This window comes from Eretmochelys imbricata, chromosome 8 (genome assembly GCF_965152235.1).
Source record: "Eretmochelys imbricata isolate rEreImb1 chromosome 8, rEreImb1.hap1, whole genome shotgun sequence".
In the NCBI taxonomy this organism is placed as follows: domain Eukaryota; kingdom Metazoa; phylum Chordata; order Testudines; family Cheloniidae; genus Eretmochelys; species Eretmochelys imbricata.
This window is the reverse complement of record NC_135579.1, coordinates 2,502,660-2,523,499: the sequence shown is the minus strand read 5'-3', so window position 1 is coordinate 2,523,499 and position 20,840 is coordinate 2,502,660. Positions and strand designations below refer to the sequence as shown.

General features: G+C 42.2%; 1 protein-coding gene across 4 annotated transcripts in view; it reads right to left on the bottom strand.

The window, feature by feature from the left end:
- Positions 1-20,840, bottom strand: part of EBF1 (EBF transcription factor 1) — a 326,168-nt gene that overhangs the window by 100,655 nt on the left and 204,673 nt on the right. For 3 of the 4 annotated variants that reach the window (XM_077823771.1, XM_077823772.1, XM_077823774.1), the window contains exon 8: positions 13,687-13,828. In XM_077823771.1, coding sequence (XP_077679897.1) covers positions 13,687-13,828 — 142 coding nt within the window. The remainder of the gene's footprint in view (positions 1-13,686; positions 13,829-20,840) is intronic. The other variant, XM_077823773.1, reaches the window with a different exon arrangement.

Sequence of the window (20,840 nt, the reverse complement as noted above, 5' to 3'; positions counted from 1 at the left end):
CAGCGGTTATTTGCATCTTTGAGTGTTCAAATACCTTTGGAAATTTGACCCAGAGGAGCCAAAGTTCCATTAACTTTCACATTTGAAAATGGGACTTAAGTGTTCCCCTGAGGCGGAAAGCTGACACCAGCACTGCCCAGAGTCCTTAGTGGAGAGGAGAGACTAGTGCACCCAGAAGCATCAGCCAGTACCACCACTGCATGGCCTACCAGGCTGTTGGAATAGCCCCCACTCCATGACTGGTTGCAAGCTCTCTAGGGTTCACAAGCTGATGCAATGAACACCCAACAGCATGCATTCCCAGAGGCCATTTGCATGCACTGCCCTGGGCAGGCTGAATGCCTTGCAGCATCTCCATTCACTTGCACAACAGTGCATTCCCCCCCCCCGACCCCATCCCACTGGGGAGTTCCTAAAATAAGCAAAGACACAGTTTGTCCCTTAAGAACAAGAAATTGAAGAACAGGAAAATGCAAATACTATCTAAGGCCCAATGCACGCACAAAGATGCAATGATGTGTGTTCTTTTAAACCAATTTCATTAAACCAGTGCAAAACCCTGTGTGGACTTTCACAATGATTTCAGTTCGCTTATATCTGTTTAGCTCCATTGGTAAAGTTGCAGGCACATGCTACACCAATATAACCAATTTTAAACGAGTAAGTGTGTCCACATAAAAGCTTGCATTAATTTACATTGATTTTTTAAATTAGTTAAATCAGGGCAATTCTTGTGTGGAGACAAGACCTACGCTGAAAATGAAGGTTCGAAAAGTGCGGTCTATTTCAACCCTAGAAGTATTGCAATCTAGCTGCATATCTTGCTCACCCCAGACCCCAAGTGAATTTAAACGAGTGCCCCTTGAATGGTGCTAATTAAGGCCCTGATTCATCAGACAATCCATGTGCTTAAATTTAAGCATGTATTTAAGTGATTTGCTGAATCAGGACCTAGAACAAGGGATTGAGCTTTTATAAATCAATCATTTGCTAATATAATTGCAGAAGAAAAATCACATTTCTGTCTTCCCCAATTTCTGGGGAGAGATGTTCTTAATTCTTCCAGTTCGGAAGAGAATACAAACTCAGATTTCAGTAGAATGTTAGAGAAAATATAAAATCTGGCTCTAGGAAAGCAAATGTTTCCTGGGTTCTGAAAGAATGAGAAAGTTCAGTGATAGAAGATCTACTTCAATTGCTCAACAGTGTAAAGTCTTGACATTTTGAGGGACACAAGTGTGTAGTTTTTTAGCCACAGTGGAAAGAATTGTTCAATAATATTATTTAGCAATATCTAAAAGCTAATCTACATGCAAATGCAGTCTTAACTCTTCAAATTCAGGAAGCATAGCTGGTGACGCAAATATTCCAGTAATGCCCTTGCAGCCAAACAAAATATAGAAATGTATGCCATTCTAATTCTAACCAACCTAAATCAAACATTAACATCAGATTAGTTTTTCTGTCACTTACCCTTTTGCAAAAAGAAAGAAAAAACAAATCTATTTAAACCAATCTGAAATGAATTATTCATACAGCTGATTGCGATATTTATTGTAACAATAAGACGTTTATTTGCCTCTGATTGTACAACAAATGAATCATTCCTTTCTTCCCGGAAAAATAGGTTTCCTGACCAAAATTAACTTTTAGCTCAATTCTTCTGGTTAAGAACAGTCCACAAAAGAGGCTGAGGAAATCATCGTTCAAAAACAGAACAATCCATGTAGAAACACAAAGCAGTTGGGGGAGAGAGGGGGAGGGAACTGAAATCCAGTTATGCTAAGGAAAATTCAAGTACCCTAAGAGTTCTTATCCCTGTTCTGATTTCTCTTACAAATCAGACGATGTACTCTAATGCAATTTTCTGGAGAATTATAAAGTCAAATATGAACAAGTCTAGTGGAAAATCTGTGACGTTAATCTTGGCCTAAGTCATATTTTTAACAGGCGCTGAATTTGTGCGCCGGTTTATCCAGATGGCCGTACAGGAATCATCGTGATAGGATTAAGCCTTTGTGCTGCACTCTGCTCCATCTGTTCTCAGAGGTTTGCCTGTGCCTATCAGAATACGAATTTTTAGCGTATGACTAGTAGCCTGACTAAAAGCAGCCACTTAAACACACACACACACAATTAGTAATGTGGGATGAAGTTAGCTTTACGATTTACCACTAAAGAAACATCTTGGTTTTATTCTTCTTCTAAAGAACGAAGTAAGCAGTATCAAAATTCAAACTAAAAAGGATTTTTGTTGTTGTTCTGGGACTTGTTCAATTCATTAAACCATAATACTGCCATAAATTTATAAATGAAGGCATGACTAAACATTAAGTAGCATGGCTCTTCATCTTTGAAATCTATCAGAGTATTGGAATGTATGATATATTTTCACTTTGAAGATATCATGGTTAAATATTCAAGATTAAAAAAAAAAAAAGAAAAGAAAACAGTGTAGATACCTGTTATTACTGTCTCAGTCTAGTCACAGGCGAAGAAAAAAAGGCCTGTAAAAAATACCTTTATTTCCATTCATGTTGCTTTTTGCTTTGATCAGCTACCTATTAAAGACACAGGCTTTTGCATTCATTGTTGCAACCTGCCAGATGCAGCAAGGATGCATGTTCAACACGTGCAAAAATTCAGCTCAGCCAGGCTCAGTGACAGATTACACTGAGTTGCCAACTGAGAGATCTGGGTCCGAAGGATGGCCTCAGGTGTCCAGGCTCTGGGCCAAGGGAATAGGTAGAGAAACTGGCTGTTTTATAAGAAAAGCAGCCCAAGTAGTCAGATGGTTTAACTCAACTGCTTTCCTAGCCAGAAAAACACTACAGGCTAATGAATAACGGGGAGGAAGGTGGAAAAGAAAAATAAACAATGATTCCATTGATATTATTATTAATTATTATTAATAATAATTAGGGTTTGGTGCAGGAAAGAAAAAAGCGCTTAGCCCATGTTTGTGATGGCAGTGGGACGGTAATGCAGGCACCATAACCTGGACTGCATTTAAGGAAGAAGACCTCGTTACATCCTAAAGACTGAGAGACCCTTGTCTTTCAGAATGTTCCTGCCTCTGTTCTTTGTACTAGAGCAAATGGAAGGGTCAAGTACCTCTTTCCCATAATTTAGGTTTTACTTGCAAAAACACAAGCATAAAAACATATTTGTACTTGGTCGTATCTGTCCAGCACTGACAGCACATAAAACCAGCATGCTGAAAATCTGAAGAGTGAATGCTTTGGACCCAGGCCTAGAAATGCTTAGAGAAGTTGCTCTTTCAATGCAGCTGATAAAATAATAATAAAATAATACGACTTTATTCATTTATTTAAACTGTAGTAGCACCAGGGGCACCAATCAAGGGCCAGGGCCACGTTGTGCTAGGCGCTTTACCAGACACACAGGAGAAGAACAGAGCTCACTTTTAATATAAGGAAATGCATCCGATGAAGTGAGCTGTAGCTCACGAAAGCTTATGCTCAAATCAACTGGTTAGTCTCTAAGGTGCCACAAGTCCTCCTGTTCTTTTTGCGAATACAGACTAACACGGCTGCTACTCTGAAATCTGAATTTGTTCAGCATTTTTTCACCCTCTGCTTATCATCAAAGAGCCAGAGAATGGTGAACAGCCTGTTTTAACCTGGACACACTGCTCCATGGCCCTGTGACTTTAAATCCCAATCCACCCAATGAGATTCGCAGCATTGAAATAGGGGCCGCTTCATGGTTATGCCTGAAACTAACTCTGAGCTCTAACCTTCCCTTCCAGCAAGGAGCAGATAACCCCAAATCCATAATTCTGTAGGCAAGTTTGCATTTTCAGGGAATACCTCAGTGAAGTGTATAGCCCCGCCCTCGACACCAGGAAAGGAAACTTGCTTTGATCTCATGTTGAATATGTACAGAGCCTCTTAAACAGCTACCAAAATACCATAATCACGGTTATTTATCAAAACACCAGTTAAACCACTGAATATAGTGTCTGAATTCCCTTTCACATGCATTGCTGATTAACAGGGAAATGGAAATGGATCTAATGGGAATTAGGTTCCTAATCTGCTAAGCGCTTTTGAAAATCCCAGTAGGTGCCTATCTGCATCTTTAGCCACCTAAATAAATTTGAAAATCTGGCCCAAAGACTAGAGAATTTGGGGTACCCAACTTGACATCCTTTATGGGAGCCTTGTTTTCAGAAAGTGCTGAACATCCACTCTCTGAAAGTCAGCCCCTTTTATGTATCTCAAACTGAGCATCACTAGTCACTTTTGAAAATAAGAATAAATACTAACACCGCCGTCCTCTTCTCTAGTGCTTTACATCAGCAGATCTCAAAACACTTTACAAAGGAGTTACATCATCACCCCATTTTACAGATGAGGAAAATGAGGCACAGGCAGAGAAAGTGACTTGACCAAGGTCACCCAGCAGGCCACTGGCAGAGCCAGGAACAGACTCTTGGCCTCCCGTGTCCCAGTCCAGCGATCTAGCCCCTAAGGGAAACTGCCTCCCTAATGTAAGCCTAAATCCCTAACTCGCTTTTGAAAATGATTTTCGGCTGCTAAGCCATTTAGATGCTTTTTGAAAAATGTCCCTTTTCCCTTTTGTAACCAGGCTCCTCACCACACCCATTTCACTCAGCGAGGTCATAAGCCAGTGTGTGTGTGACATCACAGTTGCTTTCATGCTGAAGATTTTTTGTGCACAAAGAGGGGACTGTGAATGCCTGGAATGAATCAGAAATGCAGAAGAGGTGGATTAGAAAAGAGAAAAGTGTCAGGTTCTACTCCGGGAAAAATGTGTCTGGCACTGCCAAAAACACTCAGTGGGAGTCGTTTCCTGGATCTCAGTGGGAGCAGGGTGAGGCCAGGATGGAGCATGTTTGGAAATCCCAGCCCAAATGCACCCAAGCAGTTACTGGTGGTAAACCACTGGCTGTCCTTTAATGATAAACTACATCAATACAGACCCACCAGCTAGAAGCCAACAAAGACGTAATGCTGAGAATGGTCTGAATGGGCCAGATCCTGCCCAGACAACGAGGCCCACGGACGTCAGCGGCAATACTGATGACAGGAATCAGCCGTATGTGGTTACTACCTGTTATACTCTCCTGCACAGCATCCTAGGAAAACCTGATTCTGTGGAAGATTTTCAAAGGCACAAAGGGAAGCGAGGCGCCCAATACAATTCCCACTGAAAGTCAACAAGGCGCCTTCCTACCATTGGTGCCTTCAAAATCCTGTCTTGAAAAATTGAAAAAGAAAATGTTTTAAATTATCAAATGAAACCACCTCACGGGTCCTGATTTAGCAGCCCACCCTTATTCAGCAAAGCATTTAAGCACATTTTCAGTACAGGAATTGCTACTGGAAACTACAGAAACCATAGGAAATGCTACTGAAAATAAAGGTGTTACAACTGGAACAAAACAGGGGTGAGCTCAGAATCAGGCCCGCCTTTCTCTCCGCCTGTCTCCTTGCCTACCTTGCCTGAAGGAATATCTCAAAGATTGCGACTCTACCACGTCTACTTCTCCTCGCATGGAAATTTCAAGGACATTTTATTATTGTATTCCTACTGCTGCTGCTACACTGTCTTATGTTTAAAACTGTGGACAGGGAATTTCACCTGAACTTTCCTGGAGAATCGCCGTCTCAGAGGCCTGAAGTTATCAGATCAACATTCATGAGCAAAATGTACAGCACATTTCTCCACCACTTTTGGAAACTTTAAGTATGATATTACGATGGCTAACGATGCAACACTGAAGCATAGCAGCGAGATGAGATGCGTCAGATACAAGAAGAGCACTGTGTGGCTCGAAAGCGTGTCTCCCTCACCAGCAGAAACTGGTTCAATAAAAGATGTTACTTCACCCACCTTGTCTCTCTAATATCCTGGGACTGACACCGCTACAACTGCAGTGCATAAGCACAGTAGTGTAAATATTATTGTATAGCCCATGCATCTAGTTACATGGCACACTACATACATAAATGTAACGCATATATATGCCCAATCCACAGCCAATTGCAATCAGTTGGAGTCTTTTCATTGACTTCAATGCACTCCAGATTAGGCCCACAGACAAAGCCTGTGCTCATTTATAGTATTAATCATGTGCTTCATAAGCACTGAGATTGCAATTTGGATTTGAGTGGCTCATACCAACCCATTGGGTGCTATTTGCTGCATCAGTTTCCTGGCTCATGCTGCTGACTCAGTTCACTGGTTTTGGAGGAGCACTGTCAAATATCCATTTGACAGCAGAAGCATTCTGCAGTCCCAACAACAGATATTAGGGGAGAAATCCTGATGTTGATCTATATGCTCACATGGCTCCAGGAAACTGTTTTAGTTGAAATCATCTTGAAGCTTTGCAGGGAAAATGTAGGATTTCTTTATTGGCGGCGTTTTAAAATAATAAATAGGGTTTTTTAAAAAAACCCAACAAATTGGAAATAAAATTTCGTCAATACTAAGCTTTTAAGCCCGATTTTTCCATCACTGAAATCAATGAGAGTTTTGCCATTAACTGGAATGGGATCCTTTGGCTAAGATTTTCAAAAGTAAGATTTGAGGTGCATCAGTTTTGAGGTGTCCCGCCTGAGATACCTTGAAGTGGTCTGATATTCCCAAAGTGCTGAGCACCCATTCTTTGATAATCAGGCTCCTCTGAGTTGCCTCCAGAAGGGCATCCAAAATCTGCAGTCACTTTAAAAGTTCTTGGCCTTTATTTCCAATCACAGTACACACAGCCAAATCCTACTTCCCCCAGGTGATTGGGAAAAGAATCCTCTTTCTACCAGAGCAACAGCAGCCAGGGTGTTTTTCAAATTGAGAGATATCGAATGAAGGCATTCGTTTGCTTGGTAAATCTTTGGAAATAAATATTAATTATGTTATAATAATGTATGGCTTTGCAATTGACTGGTGTGCACATTTTGGGACATGTTAGGAAGGGAATGTCTGGCAAACTTCACCACCATTCAGGGAAGCATCCCTCCAACATTTCTCTAATCCTAGTGTCATTCTTATCCCCCCATGACGCCATTGTACTGGTGACATGGCAGCCAGCAAAGCAAATTGACATGTAACGAATGTTCATTACCTATGAATATTCATTGCCTGCTTGAGTGCTGCTGAATGCAGTAATGTACTGGTAACTATGAAGCAAACACAGCAGCTAAGGGTTTTCTGTAATCGTGCTCTGATTCCATAAAGGTCTTGGAGAATTCCCAAAACCTTCATAAAAGTTCAAGATACAGCTCCTAAGTTGCCAGTTTCTCCAAGACTGGCAACGGACAGCGATATAATAACCCAGATACACAGAGAGTTTTATAAACTCCTGTTTGAGATGCCTGGCCTTGAGGAAGCCAGCTCCTTTGCTCTCTCCCCTAGTTCCTGTGGAGCTCTGAAAGCACTACAAAGCAGAGCTCCTGTCCTGAGGAGAGCTCCTTTGCTCTTGTGGAGGCTCTGCATTAGCAGAAATTCATCAGTGCAGCTCAGTGGGACATAATTTGGTTGACAGAATTTAGCAATCTAGAACCTGGAGTTGCCTAAATCTCAGGTTCTACTGCTGCTACTACTTTGATCGATCGTATATCTTAAGGCCAGAAGGGACTATTATTATTATTATTATTATAATCTAGTCAGACATCCTGCGTAATACTGGCCAAAGAACCTCACCCAATAATTTCTGCATCAAGCCCGTAGGATATAGCTCAGACACAGGTTATTTTTAAGAAAGACATCCAGTCTTGACCTGAGTGCAAGGGAAGAAGATTCAATGACATCCTTAGGTAAATTGTTCCAGGGGTTAATTGACCTTACTGTAGAAATCCCAATGGCATTGCACAGGGATCTCTGGGAATGAATGCTATTTGTTTTTAGGGGGAGAACTACATGTTTTCTAAAAATAAAAACCAGACTCTTCATGGCCTGCTTTGTCCATTCAAATGAACAGAAGGCTGCAACTCCACCTGGCTATACCTAATGGATTAAATCCAGCTGTGGTGCACTCCCTGACATCTGAGATGATGTGGCTTCTATATATTCAAAGGGCAGAGAAGAGGTTAATATCATGCACCCAGTTATATCAAGCTACAAACAGACATAACAAACCATTATGTAAAAATCTGCCTGAATTTCTGAGTCACCACATTTATGAGGGAACCGATACGAGAAAGGGGACTTGGCAAAAGTCAAACACCAGAAAGAAAATTATTTCCAGCTTGAAGTTCTGCAACCCTTCAGCATATTAAGGTTCACTTATTATTATTAATATCCAAGTTGTGCAATGTTGTTATAGTCAAATTTTTCTGCCTTGTGTAAACTTGGGGATGTCCAACAATCCTATATACTCTATCAAAGAGGTACCATCCTAATATTTTTAATATTTCAATATTGTCCTCCTATATAATAAACTAAGTCCAAAGTATGCCTGGGTGTATGTGTGGGGACAAATAAAACATGTCTCTGTTTCAACTCCCCATGGCTTTAAGGTCCTTCTGCAAAGTCCCATTAAGCTGTATTCAAATGTTGGCATCTCTCTGAGTATTTTAATGCCATATAACTCTTGATATGCTTAATAAAAGTGTCTGTACATGTGATTCTATTTTTCACTTCCTGGTAAATAAATAATAAATAAAATCATCTCAGCTGTAGCAGGTGCTGCCCCTCCCCACAAGGAGCAGTCAGACAAACACCAACATTTGCCTATTTAACCTGGGACCACTTTACAAATTGCATTAGTCCCCATATTTGACTAGCAATTTTTGAACTAAAACCAGTTGAGGGGAAGGATAAACGTCATTTTTTAAAGCATGACCCCATTTCTCAGCTCATTAATGTTTTCCTCGTGGCATTTATTCCATTTAGTACGTCCATTTTATATTAACAGCTTAACTACTAAGACACACACAAGCAGTGTGTTTTGCATGCAGTACTAAAGAATGCAGGGGTGAAAGGGTTAAAATGGAGTTGATACAGGAAGTTTCTTCATGTCATTCAAGTTCACACCAGTTAAAAGAAGAGCTAAGTGCTGTGGCCAAATCATCTGCAGCACAAGAATTAGGTCAGTAAGTCAGATTTCTGAATATCTTTTAGGAGGAATGAATTGATATGACAGTGACATCTAGCAAAATTCTAGAAGTGAAATGGCCCATCTCTGTCTGTATAGTGTTATTATAATCTGAGCAGTTACAACAAGGTTTAAAAGCATTCAGAACCGAGGCTTCATCTTACAGATTGTCCTATCAGAATGATTTATAAAGGAGGGTGGATGGCACCATATTGTGAATGTAAAACAGAAAACAAGACACCAATTAAAAACCTCCAGCAAACCTTTCACACTCAGGTCTCCTACAGCTTTCAGTGGGAGATATGCTGGTATAAAGTCTCCAGGAATAAAGTCAGCAGGTATGTATTGCTGAGCAGCTGACAGATTTTTAACTGGAAATACTGCTTTGTAAGAACAAGGCACTTGAACGTTATTTCACGGAAGCCTGCCTTAAGCCACCAACAAAAAAATGGTTATTTAACAGAGGTGGTATCTCAAGAAAGGCAGAGCAGAATTTGTCTCAGTCTCTTTAGAGAGGAGGTTGTGTACTAATGTTCCAAACCTGCAACAAATATAATCAACACAAGGTCCCGCTAAAGTTACTAGACTCTGCATAGGTGCAGCATCTGACCAGTCACTATATTTTGCAGGATAGGACAGTCTCTGGATTCATAAACAGCCTATAAAAAGAATCAGAAATGTAACAGCAGTGGCAGGGCATTGCATTAGAAATCACAGCTGTCTTTGCTTCTATCTACAGTTCCAAAATCAAGTCCTGTAGCTTGTCTGAAGCACATAGATGATTCATTTCTTCTTTTGCTGCTGCTGGTGAGACTGACATAGAACCAAGTCAGTCACCAATGAGCCTAATTCCTCAATGATCTCACCGTGGAGAAGAGGAGGAGGGTGGAATGGGAAGGGAGAAGAAATAAAATTGGCCCTTTAAAAAAAAAAAAAGAGCATTTAAACTGCTTGTCAGTCGTCTGGCTGACAAGGCCACTTGAATGTATTCAGGAGTATTTGCATAAACGCTCGCAGTGAGTTCACCGTAGCTGCTAGCGCTAATGGTACATAAAGTAATTTAGTCACTTCTCTTAGGCATCCTGTCAGAGTGACGAGCACCCCCTCTTTGCCTTGTTGCATATTAGATCATTAGATAATAAAGTGTTAGAGCATGCAAACTGACAGGGTCTCCGGCACAATCATTTTTTGAGGGCACCGCATTCTGCCAGAGAGGAAAAATAAGAGAGAAACTGATGCTGCAATTGGCTTTAAATTCAAGTAAATACACCCAGAGATTTGAAAAATTACTTTGAAGCAAGGTAAAAGAGTTTGTGCCAAAAGCTCTGCAGAGATCTAGAGTGTGGACTTCATGCTAAGAAACCTGTAAGAGTCCCTCCAGGCCTGCTTGAATGCTTCCTCTTGCATACCCTTCCTTTTCCCCGCCTGTTTGGGTTTAGTCCTTTAAGTTGTTTTGGAAAGGTTTTCCTTTTAAAATTACACCTTAAGATGAAGTATAAACCAATATATAGTATACGCTAATTTTGATCTATATTAGCTCTTCTCTATACATCCTACTGTATTTGTATAATTTAGAAAGGTCAACCACACTAGCCCCATGGTTTACCATAAATATCAAACAAGCAAGGGTCCAACTATTTGTGAGTGAAAATGTGATAATTATTGCAAACCACAGATCTCTGTGGCCTACCCTATTTATACCTCACAGAGTGGTATGAAATAATTAGCCTCTGCCTTTTGAAAAAGAGATATATTTATTTGAAAGATGAGCTTATTAACTCTCCAGAATCAAGGAGTATAGTGTGGGGATGTGAAACCATGATCCTGGTTTCTACTTATATACAGAGAGATGAGTCGCTAAAAAGGAGCTTTCCTTTTACTGTCCGAGCAGCAGGATATAAACAGAGATCTGTGTTGGAGATCCCAAAAATAATCCAGGCTACCTGCAAATGAGATGGTAAAAACCCAAGTGTGGAGACACAAGGCTCCTGAGTGGCTCAGAAGGTAAAACTTTCTGTCCGGTTGTGCTTTTCAGCACCCAAAGTCTTTTTTAGCTGTCACACACACTGGAACTCAATGTTTAAAAGCACAATTTGCCAATACAGGTTGGTAAAGAAAATTGTAAGGTAAATAATGCCTAACCAAACCAGCCAGCAAGCACCCCACATCACTATCTTCTGCCCCCACTTCTCTACAGACAACATGAGGTATTCATTATTTGCTTCTGGGCTCAAAATTTCTATATAAGTGCATGGGTACATTTGGTCAGAAGGGTATTATAGCACACTTCTTGCAATCCAAACCTCATGATCAGTCAGAGCGCTGGGCCAGAGTAGCTGCGGGCAGCACAGCTACGGCAACCTGATATGGCCTGGATCATCCTCTCCCCCACCTGCCCAACACCACCACAGAAGATGGGAGAGCCAAGGGTTCTCTGCATGCACAAATCTGGGGAAGACAGCCCAGGCCTTAGGACCAAGAATCCAGGAGTAGGAGTAAGAGAGGGACACATTTTGGGGAGGGAACTATGAGGGAAGCCTATTCCAGTGGAGAGAGCTATCGACTGTTCCAGGAATGGGGTTTAAGTGTTTGGTGGCTGCTCAAAACTTTGGTGGGTATGCACCCCATTTAACATTTTTCCACCCTTGAGTTCGGTCAGATGTTTTGGACAACATACAACAAAAGTACTTGCTAGTTTTGTTGCCATCACATGCACATAAACATGAGTAGAGTTCAGTGGTCGGCGGAGACACAAGTTTAGCTGAAAAAGGTTTAAATGCCTGGCATGTCTTAAGGAAGGAAGGAAGGAATCTTTTAGTGCAGTGCTCACCAGTAATGAGAATTTGCCAGCGGTGGCCAAATAATTTTGTCCAAGAGGTACCCGAGAATTAGATTGGATTAGATAATCACTTTTCCCCCCAGGATTTAGAAGAGGAGATAATTGTGGTGATTATGTGGTGCCTGTTGGCGAATGTTGACATTTAATGGCAACCACTGGACCTGAGGGTTACCTGGAAATAGAGGTATAATTTTATCATTTTCTTCTTTTTGCACCCAGAGCACCTTACCCAGTGGGAGCGTGAGTGGTAGATACAAGAAAAGGAGGGAGTATTACAGTATGTGTGAAGACAAGAATAATTATAAGAAAAAAAGTATAAACTTAATCACAGGTAGGCATTCAAAGGTCCTCACTGAGGAAAAAAAGGGTATCTAGCTTAGTTCTAACAAAGCCAAAAAATAAACAGGTTTTGAAAGACAAGAGTTCATGTTAAAAAGATTGCAAGGTTGAATAGAGTGACGTGTCCTTTGTAAGGCTCTGCCTCTTGTTAATTAATAAAAGCACAGTTTGCACATTCCATACAAAAATCGAGCAAACATTATGACAGTGGTTTGTTTATTAGATTAGGTTGTTGGCAGGGATGAAAAAAATTCTATAGGAAGAAGCATAGCTGAAAATGGCTCATGACCTACATAAAAAGTTAGAGTTAAATAAATACAGATGTAAGTTATGTTTATATAATGAGAAATGCTGCTGAGCTAAGAATTTTAGGTTAGTAAGTGCGAACTACAACCTCAATCCTGCAACCACTTATCCATACCTTCAACTTCACTCACGCAAACAGTCCCAGTGACTTCAATATGGCTACACACGTGCAGGAAGTTAAGCAGATGACTAAGTGTTTGCAGGATCGGAGCCCAAAAGAATGAGTAGAATAGAACTCTTTTTCATCAGCAATTCACTGAGGGGTGGAAAATGGCATATTCCCCCATTATTGTTATTTGTATTGACGTATGTAGTTTACATTTTTCCAAGTGGCATTCACTTTCCTTGAGACAAATTTTATCTGGTTTCTTCTAACTATTTGGCAGAATATAACCAATTACCCATGCAATCCATGGCAAACACTTATGGCACAAACCAATGCAAGGGGCTGGGTGCATTCCACACCCATGACTGTCAATGGGAGCAAGTGCCTAATGTGTTCAGAATTATAACCCACTTCAAAAGACAAGGGACAATTCTCCCAAGGGGCTGGGGGGAATTCCCCTATGATTTTGTTTTGTTTTGTTTAATTTTTAGAAGCAGTCACCAATTTAGAGGACAAAGCAAAAACAAAACATTAATTAAGTCCAGATTTTCAAAGCAGCTCTCATTTAAAAAACTCAACGTAGTAGCCAGATTTTCGACAGAGCTCAGCACCCAGCAGCTACCAGAAATCTGGTCCCAATTGTGGGTGCCAAGCGCTTTTGAAAATCTACCCACATCTTTTACATGCCAGGGGGAGCTGTGCCATTTTGAAAACCTGACCCCAATTTTGGGTGCTGAGCGATGGTGATCCCAAAAATGGACATTTTTCAGTAAAGGAAGGGGCAGATTTTTCATGAGCATTTTCTCAGGTTCCCCACCACCACCACCGAAACCTCTAGTGCTCTGCTGCTTTGAAAATCCAAACCCAGTTTTTGGAGACTGATCTCTTAAAAATTTGGCCCGGAAGTTTGTTTCAATGACTGCAGGACAATTTGAATTGAAAAATGAGAGAGAAACCAAATAAATCCACATTTAAAGTAGCAATGTCAACCAACGAAAATGATATGCCTACCATGTTCCAGATAAGAAGGCGTACCTTCCGAGGGATCGAGCCTTCGAGCCCTCCGCCCATGCTTGGAGTTGTTGTGTACAAACATATTGTCTGACACCGCCAACACATGGCCGTCCACGTTGACTGTTGTCGACACCACAACCTGCGAGCACAAGAGTAAAACGGATCAACGTTTGATATATTAAAAAAAAAAAAGAGCACAGATTGTAATAAACTCAGTTAAATAAATAACAGCTGGGAGCTGCAGAAAATTGCATAGCTATTTCGCATAATAACTGGTGCTTATGCTGTACAAATCTAACAAGAGACGCTATTGATGAGTGAGTCTTTGGCATAGAAACCTTCTGATACAGCTTTAAGTCAAATTGCAGAGTTTGTAGCTGTATGGCAGAAGGTACGCTGTTAGCCATCATTTTAACAAGAAGATCTTTATTAAGGGTTTCTCCCGCCCCTCCCCCCTGCAAATACAAGGGCGGCTGTGTTTCACCCTAAATTATCCTTCAGTTTCTCTGCTGAAGTAGATAGCGCTGTTGACATTGCAAATGAGAATCGATTCAAAATAAAAGAAAACAAAACCACTTTTTGTGAAGTTGAGACGAGAGCAGAGTTCTGTTTCTCACCCAGCCCCAACCTCCAATATTTTAGCCACAGTCACCAGGGGATATCTGGATTTATCCCAAATTCTCCCACTCTGAGCTGCATTTGAGTGAGTCTGGGGACAGTCTCCGTTTCACCCTTATTACCATCTGCGTTATCCTCATGTCTAGGGGCCCCAACCAAGATCAGGGTCCACTGTCCTAGACACTATACAGACACGATCTGAGATGGATCCTGCCCAAAGGAGTTTCCAATCTGGATAGATAAGACACAAAGTGTGGGAGGGGAAACTAAAGCACAAAGAGGGAAAGTGACTGTCCAAGGTCACACAGCTGGTTGGAAGCATTGCTGGGAATAGAACCCAGGTCACTCAGGTCCCCACCCTAATTCCAGGACCACACTGTTTCTCTTACCCTGTTCCCCGCTCTGACCCCTATGTCCTATACTAATGAAGTACAGCATTTCAGGGTTTTATCCCAGTTGAAGACGGGGCCCTGGGTAGACTGCCAGTTTTCCAAGAGCATGCATTGCCATAGAGAACTTTAACTAAAACAATAAGAAGAAATGACCTACACTTCTCCTTATATTAAACAGGGAAAGGGATTAAAAACTGAAACCCACAGAGATATGTTTATTCATGCGACCTCTTACAACCAAATATAATAATTGTCTGTTAATTGCAGTTTCAGCTCCCACCTCATGCTTCGACATGTGAAACAGCAATCAGCGGCTCCGTTTAATCCACCTATTATGTTGACTAATTAACTTTGCTCGACAGTTTATTTCTTCCTCCATTATCAGTCCCTGTCAGCCGCAAGCACACTGCCGCATAGGGGGACCTCAGCCCTCTTGATTGATCACCGATAGATTGACATGCAGATTAATTTAATTAGAATCACCTCACTTGAGAAATGAAAGACAATGGCAAGGGGGCTAATAGATCTGCTCTTATAATGAGGCGAGCCTCCAGAGGCAGGGCAGAGGATTTCTGATTTATTTTGCTGAATTCCCCAGTCGCTCTGACAGGCTCTTGCTTTAATTGTTCTTGGTTTTGAGAGGCTTTAGCTTCTGAAGAGGTGAAATGCTTTACAAGGATTGGCAAACATTGCTTCAACGCTCCCAGGAAGCTGCTACCTCTCAGCAGTGGTCGAATGGGGACACTTAAGGGATCACTTACAACAATTCAGTGTCATCAGTTGAATTGGATAAAGAGGGGAAACTAAAAACTTTGCCATTCTACCTATTTCTCACCACCTCTTAAACACTTAAAAATACAAAGTGAATCAAGTGGCTAAACCATCCTTAGCCAAGCCAGGAAGCCTTTGTCTTTAAAGGGGGGACACAACAGAACAGTTTGCATTTCAGGATTTCTGATATAGTCCATCGGAACGCCATTCTGCCATGGATTTTTTTTTAAATACATATTATTAAAATACAGAATAAAGGATTCAACAGCTCTTACAAACAGTAATTTGGAGGGGGAAAAGACCGCACCAAATACTGTAGGTAAATCCTTCTGAATTCAAATTAGTGGAGAAAAACACTGCCAAAATGTAAAATTCCACAAGGATTTCAAATGGAATTTATCCTTTTCGCTCCTGGGGGGCAGAATCAAGGTTTTGCTGTTTCCACTAAAATGTGAGCCTACCGTGATTAGCACATAGTTGGTGAGGGCACAAATGAGATTGCAACCACTGTAAATTCCCTGGGACAAGGATTTTTGGACAAATCCTCAGCTGACGTCACTTGTCATAGTGCTATTGACTTCTAGACCAGTCTTCTGTGTTAGTTGGTAAAGTACTAGGAACATTTAGATGTAGAAATATAATAAATACAATAAAATACTAATAAATAAAATAAATAATAATGATGATGATGATGATGATCATAGCCACAGAAGAATTTGAATTTCCTAGAACATCAAAAGGTTGAAATATTTTTCCCCACAACTTGGCCCCAATCCTGCAAATACTTATGCATGTGCTTCCCCTAAAGCATGTATGTAGTCTCATTGAAGTCAATTAGGTTAAGCACATGCTTAAAGTTAAGCATCTGAGTGTTTCCAGGATCCAGACTTAAAAGTCTTCCTAAGTTAAAAATAATACTAGCTTATGGCCCAAAACTGCAAAGACTTGCGCATGTAAGTAACCTCTCTCACATAAGAAATCCTAACATGGGAGTAACTCTACTCGTAAGAGTAGATCCAACAAGGTCATTTACGGCATCAGGCCTTTGTAATATTTTTCCCTCAGGTTTTGGAACCTGTTGATGTGCCACGTTTTGATTTACTGAACTGTACCTTCCTACCTATCTCTTGACCAGGGAGTTTGATTTACTGCACAGAGACCACATTGGAGTGGTTCTCTGGAGTCGTTAGCAGAAGCAACTATAAAAGGAATCACCATGAGAATCTGTTTCCAGTGTCAGGAAATGCAGAAAAAAAGTGGTTACTCTGGGTGTCTGTCTGAAAAAAAAATGATTATTCATAGTGCACCTGTAAAAAGCAGCACACATGCTCTGCTTATTTCTTAAAATATACAATTTTATTAATGTAAGCACTCTGTTTTGCTAGGAATGTAAAAAGGACTTAGCAAACACGCATTAGCTAAATATTAATGCCATGACTCTGTAGAGGGAAAAAATAGACTGTGTATTTGTTATGCACTGCAATGATATACTTGGACTTTTTCAGTGCACATACAGGCTTATAAGGTACACTTAGATTTTTAATCTAAAATACAACACTTTTCTCATTGTGATTTTGAAATTATGGGGATGTGTTTAAGTTAAAGCACATGTTAAAACTAATGGTGGAGAAATCGTAAAATTGTGTGTGTGGGAGGGAAATCAAACTAGATGTGGAGTGCCCAGTGAGACATCCGTAGAACAGAGACTATAGCAGGAGGGAAAAGAAACATGACAGTTTAATAAATGATTAATGAGGTGCTGACATAGTAATGTAAACATGGGGACAACCAAGCCTGCCAAATCTCAAACCTTTTCAAATTTTGTCAACAAAACACATTTTTAATTTGGGTCAGGCAAACATGGAAAATTATTTTGAGCTTTAGCTTCAACCCGTCATAGATTTTTAATCTAAATCCTGTATCAACACAGGGGGAAATTGGGGAAAAATTCTTCCCCTCCCCCCCCCCATCATGTTATAACTTTATTCAGCCAGCCACCACTATCATTTACGCTACATTATATAATGACTCGGCAAATTATTCTGCCTGCCGTAAAATAGCTCAGTTGTGAATGTTTTGGGGAGGTCAGTTAAAAAACCTTCTGAAACAAGAACGCTGGAGATCAAACTATTTATCCAGGTTTAGTGCTGGGCCTGTTTGTTTGTTATGGTGCATCACCTAATATATCAAAATTAAGCATCGCATGACTCCTCATTTTTAACCACAACCCATTAAGCTTTGCTAATTGATTAATACATAACATGTTCCTGGTGTTTTCAATTTTCTCCATTTTCCTGGCAGTGCCCTGATATTTTGGTTTATACCCCAGGCACCTCCTGGCAAAGGCTGCAGAAATTCAACGACGCTAATTTCCAGGTTTGAGATGTCTCTTGCTGCCATTTGCTTTAGGCCTGTGTCTTTGGGATTCACTAATCTGATTTTATATCTCGCTGTCCCTGCTTCCTAATGGATGTCATGACAAAAAGGGATGGGAAAGTTCTTTATTTTCATCACCAGTTGGAGACTGCTTCGTGAAGTTTGTTTCCGTCATTCTGGTAACCCAAATATACCTTGATTCAACAAGATACTTAAGACAGTGCCTAAAGTTAAGCATGTATGTGCAATGCACTCAGTGAGATTACTCACATGCCTGAAGTTAGGCACATGCTTAAATACCTTGCTGAACTGGGGTCATAGCTCACACTGCTATTTTCCAAACTCCCCCCTCCTCCTTATCCCTTTGGGGAGAGAACCTTGCATGTCCTAACTCCATTATCTGGGATTCATGAAGCATCATTTTTGTCTCTTATGCAGATTTACAGCAGGACACAAGTGGCTACAATTCAAACCTGACTGGCAGCATCCCATTGAGACACGTTTGAAGCTTAGGCTGAGGTGGAGGTTGTGGGGTAAACCCATCAGCCAGCACGGTGATGTGTTTGTGGCTTTCCGGGTTTCCATAATAAATGCCTTTTGAGGGGTTTATGCTCTGACTCAGCCACAAAGGTTTCCTCCATATTGAAACCTGACACGGGTCAGCAGTTTTATTATCACAGCAACAACAAAATACCCAGGTCGTCTGGGGTTTGTTAAATTACACAAGTATAGAACACGTGGTTTAGTTCTGTGTGGTATTTTAGGGCAGAGAACCGCCAGGGGGCAGCAGACCAAGGGGTAGTGGGGGCTACTGCCCCCACAATGGGAATATTGAGGGGAGCAGATCTAGCTGATGCAGAAGCAAGAGGGGGACCCAGCTATATCCCATCCCCATGCAGGTGGGGGCAGGACAGAGCAGAACCCAGAGCAGGGGTTGGGAGGTGTGGGAGCAGGCCAGACACCAGAGAACAGGTAGGATTAGCTCTCTTCTCCCTAGCTTCTGTTACGCAGCCATGCTGGCCAGGGCCAGCGTACAGGGAACATGCCGGAGTCACACAGTAAATGCCTCCAGCCGCCTGGGAGAGGTGGTCGCTTATGTGACTCCTCAGCCCAGACCAATCCCCACCTTCCAGCCACCCTGGGTCCTGCGGAGACACTCAGCCCTGGGGAGGGGCAGGAGCATGTGTGCCAGTTGCCAGGCTGGGGTGAGGGCTAGAGCACCAGCACCTGGGGCGGGGGGGCATGGGGTGTCGGCACACAGGTGCCAGCCACCGAGGGAGTGAGAGGGAGAAAACAGCACCAGCCACCAAGGGTGGCGGGGAGTACATGGCACCAGCTGTCAGCCACCAAGGAAATGCGGTAAGAACACCCAGGATGCTCCTCCCCGAGCTGCATCTCAGTAGCTCCCATCACTCCCCCTCTGCCTCCCCCCCACCATTCACAGCAAGCTGCTCACCCGCCCCCATAATGCCATCTAATTACTATTTGTATTGCAGCAGCACTTAGGGTGCATCTACACTGGAATAAAAGACGCAAGGTGTAGCCGTGGCTGGCCTGGGTCAGCAGACTTGGGCCACAGGGCTATAAAACTGCAGTGTAGACATTCCAGCTCAGGCTGGAGGCCAAGCTCTGGGACCCTCCCTCCCCCTGGACTCCTTAGGCTGCCAGGGAGGGCACACTTGGACATAAATACATTTCAGGACAGGACCCCTCATTCCTTTCCACACTTGGGCCTAAATTCACACACGGCTCCCCAAAACCAGCATACCCTCTGACCCCTTCCCTTCACTCGTTAGCCACTTTATGACTAAATGAGACAGTTAGGCTCCAGGTGGCCCTTCCACAGTGAAGCCCACCAGGGGAGGAGAGAAAGAGGATATAAACTCTGCAAAGTTCATCCTCAGGTGGCATTAGCCTGTGTACCTGGGCCTGTATCTTTGCCACCACCACCCCGTGTTCCCCAACAGAAGGCAGGGCAAGAGCATGGCTGCATTCCAGCAATCCCTAATGACTCCCTTGGCTTGGGGCCTTTTCCAGGCAGATAATGGAGATCAGCCCCAAAGACGAACCAGTTCCCAGATGACACCAGGAGCAGGGTGGGAAAAAATGGCAATAAAGTAAGGAAGGAGGAGGTATGTTGTGAAAACAAAACTCCCTCACTTCTGTGTGGAAAGGTGGAGAGCCACGCAGACAGGGCCAAATGGGACAATCTGACCCTTTCCAGAAACGCCGGCTATCCAGCTATGAATAGGACTTGGAATTGCTTCGATCTCATCACTGACCCAAGCCTTTCAGGTTAGTGGGTGAGATCCGAGCCCCACGGACGTCAGTGGCAAAACTCCCATTGACTTCAAAGGGAGGTTTACACTGCCCCTGGGAGCGAGTCTCCCAGAGTGGGTAGCACAGTACAAATAGCTGTGTAGACATTACAGCTCGGGCAGCAGCTCATTCTCTTAATCCCACCTAACCCCTGGGTCTGAGCTCAATGGCTAGCCAGAGTCTCCACCAGAGCCACAATGTCCACACTGTCCACACATTTCTGTGTGCTAGGGCAAAGGCCTCTGGCTACCAGCTGCAGTGTAGACATGCCCAAGGGGGCCAGGATTTCACCCAGCACTTTTACACCCGTGCACCAAAGATGGATCCTCTGTAAGACCTCACTGTGGTTTTGCTTGATACTTTTCTCCCCTAGAAGTGAAAAATGAATCCTGTCTCTTCTACCCTCTACAGTGACCAGCTGCTTTATTTTAAGAAGTTTGTTGTGAGAGCAACAAGTTCGAGAAGAAAACCCAGCTATTTCAAAAGAAAAAAAAAAGCACCAGCATTTAATGGATTTCTACAAGCTTTAATAGCTCACTGTATTAATGTATGAGCCGTGCTTTGCTCTGCTGAAAGTGATTAATTTCTTGAAAATGCTAAGGTCACGCTAATTGACATGACCTGTGTAATTAAGCAGTCTCTGTTTACACACTGAAAGCTCAACTGCTGTGAAGC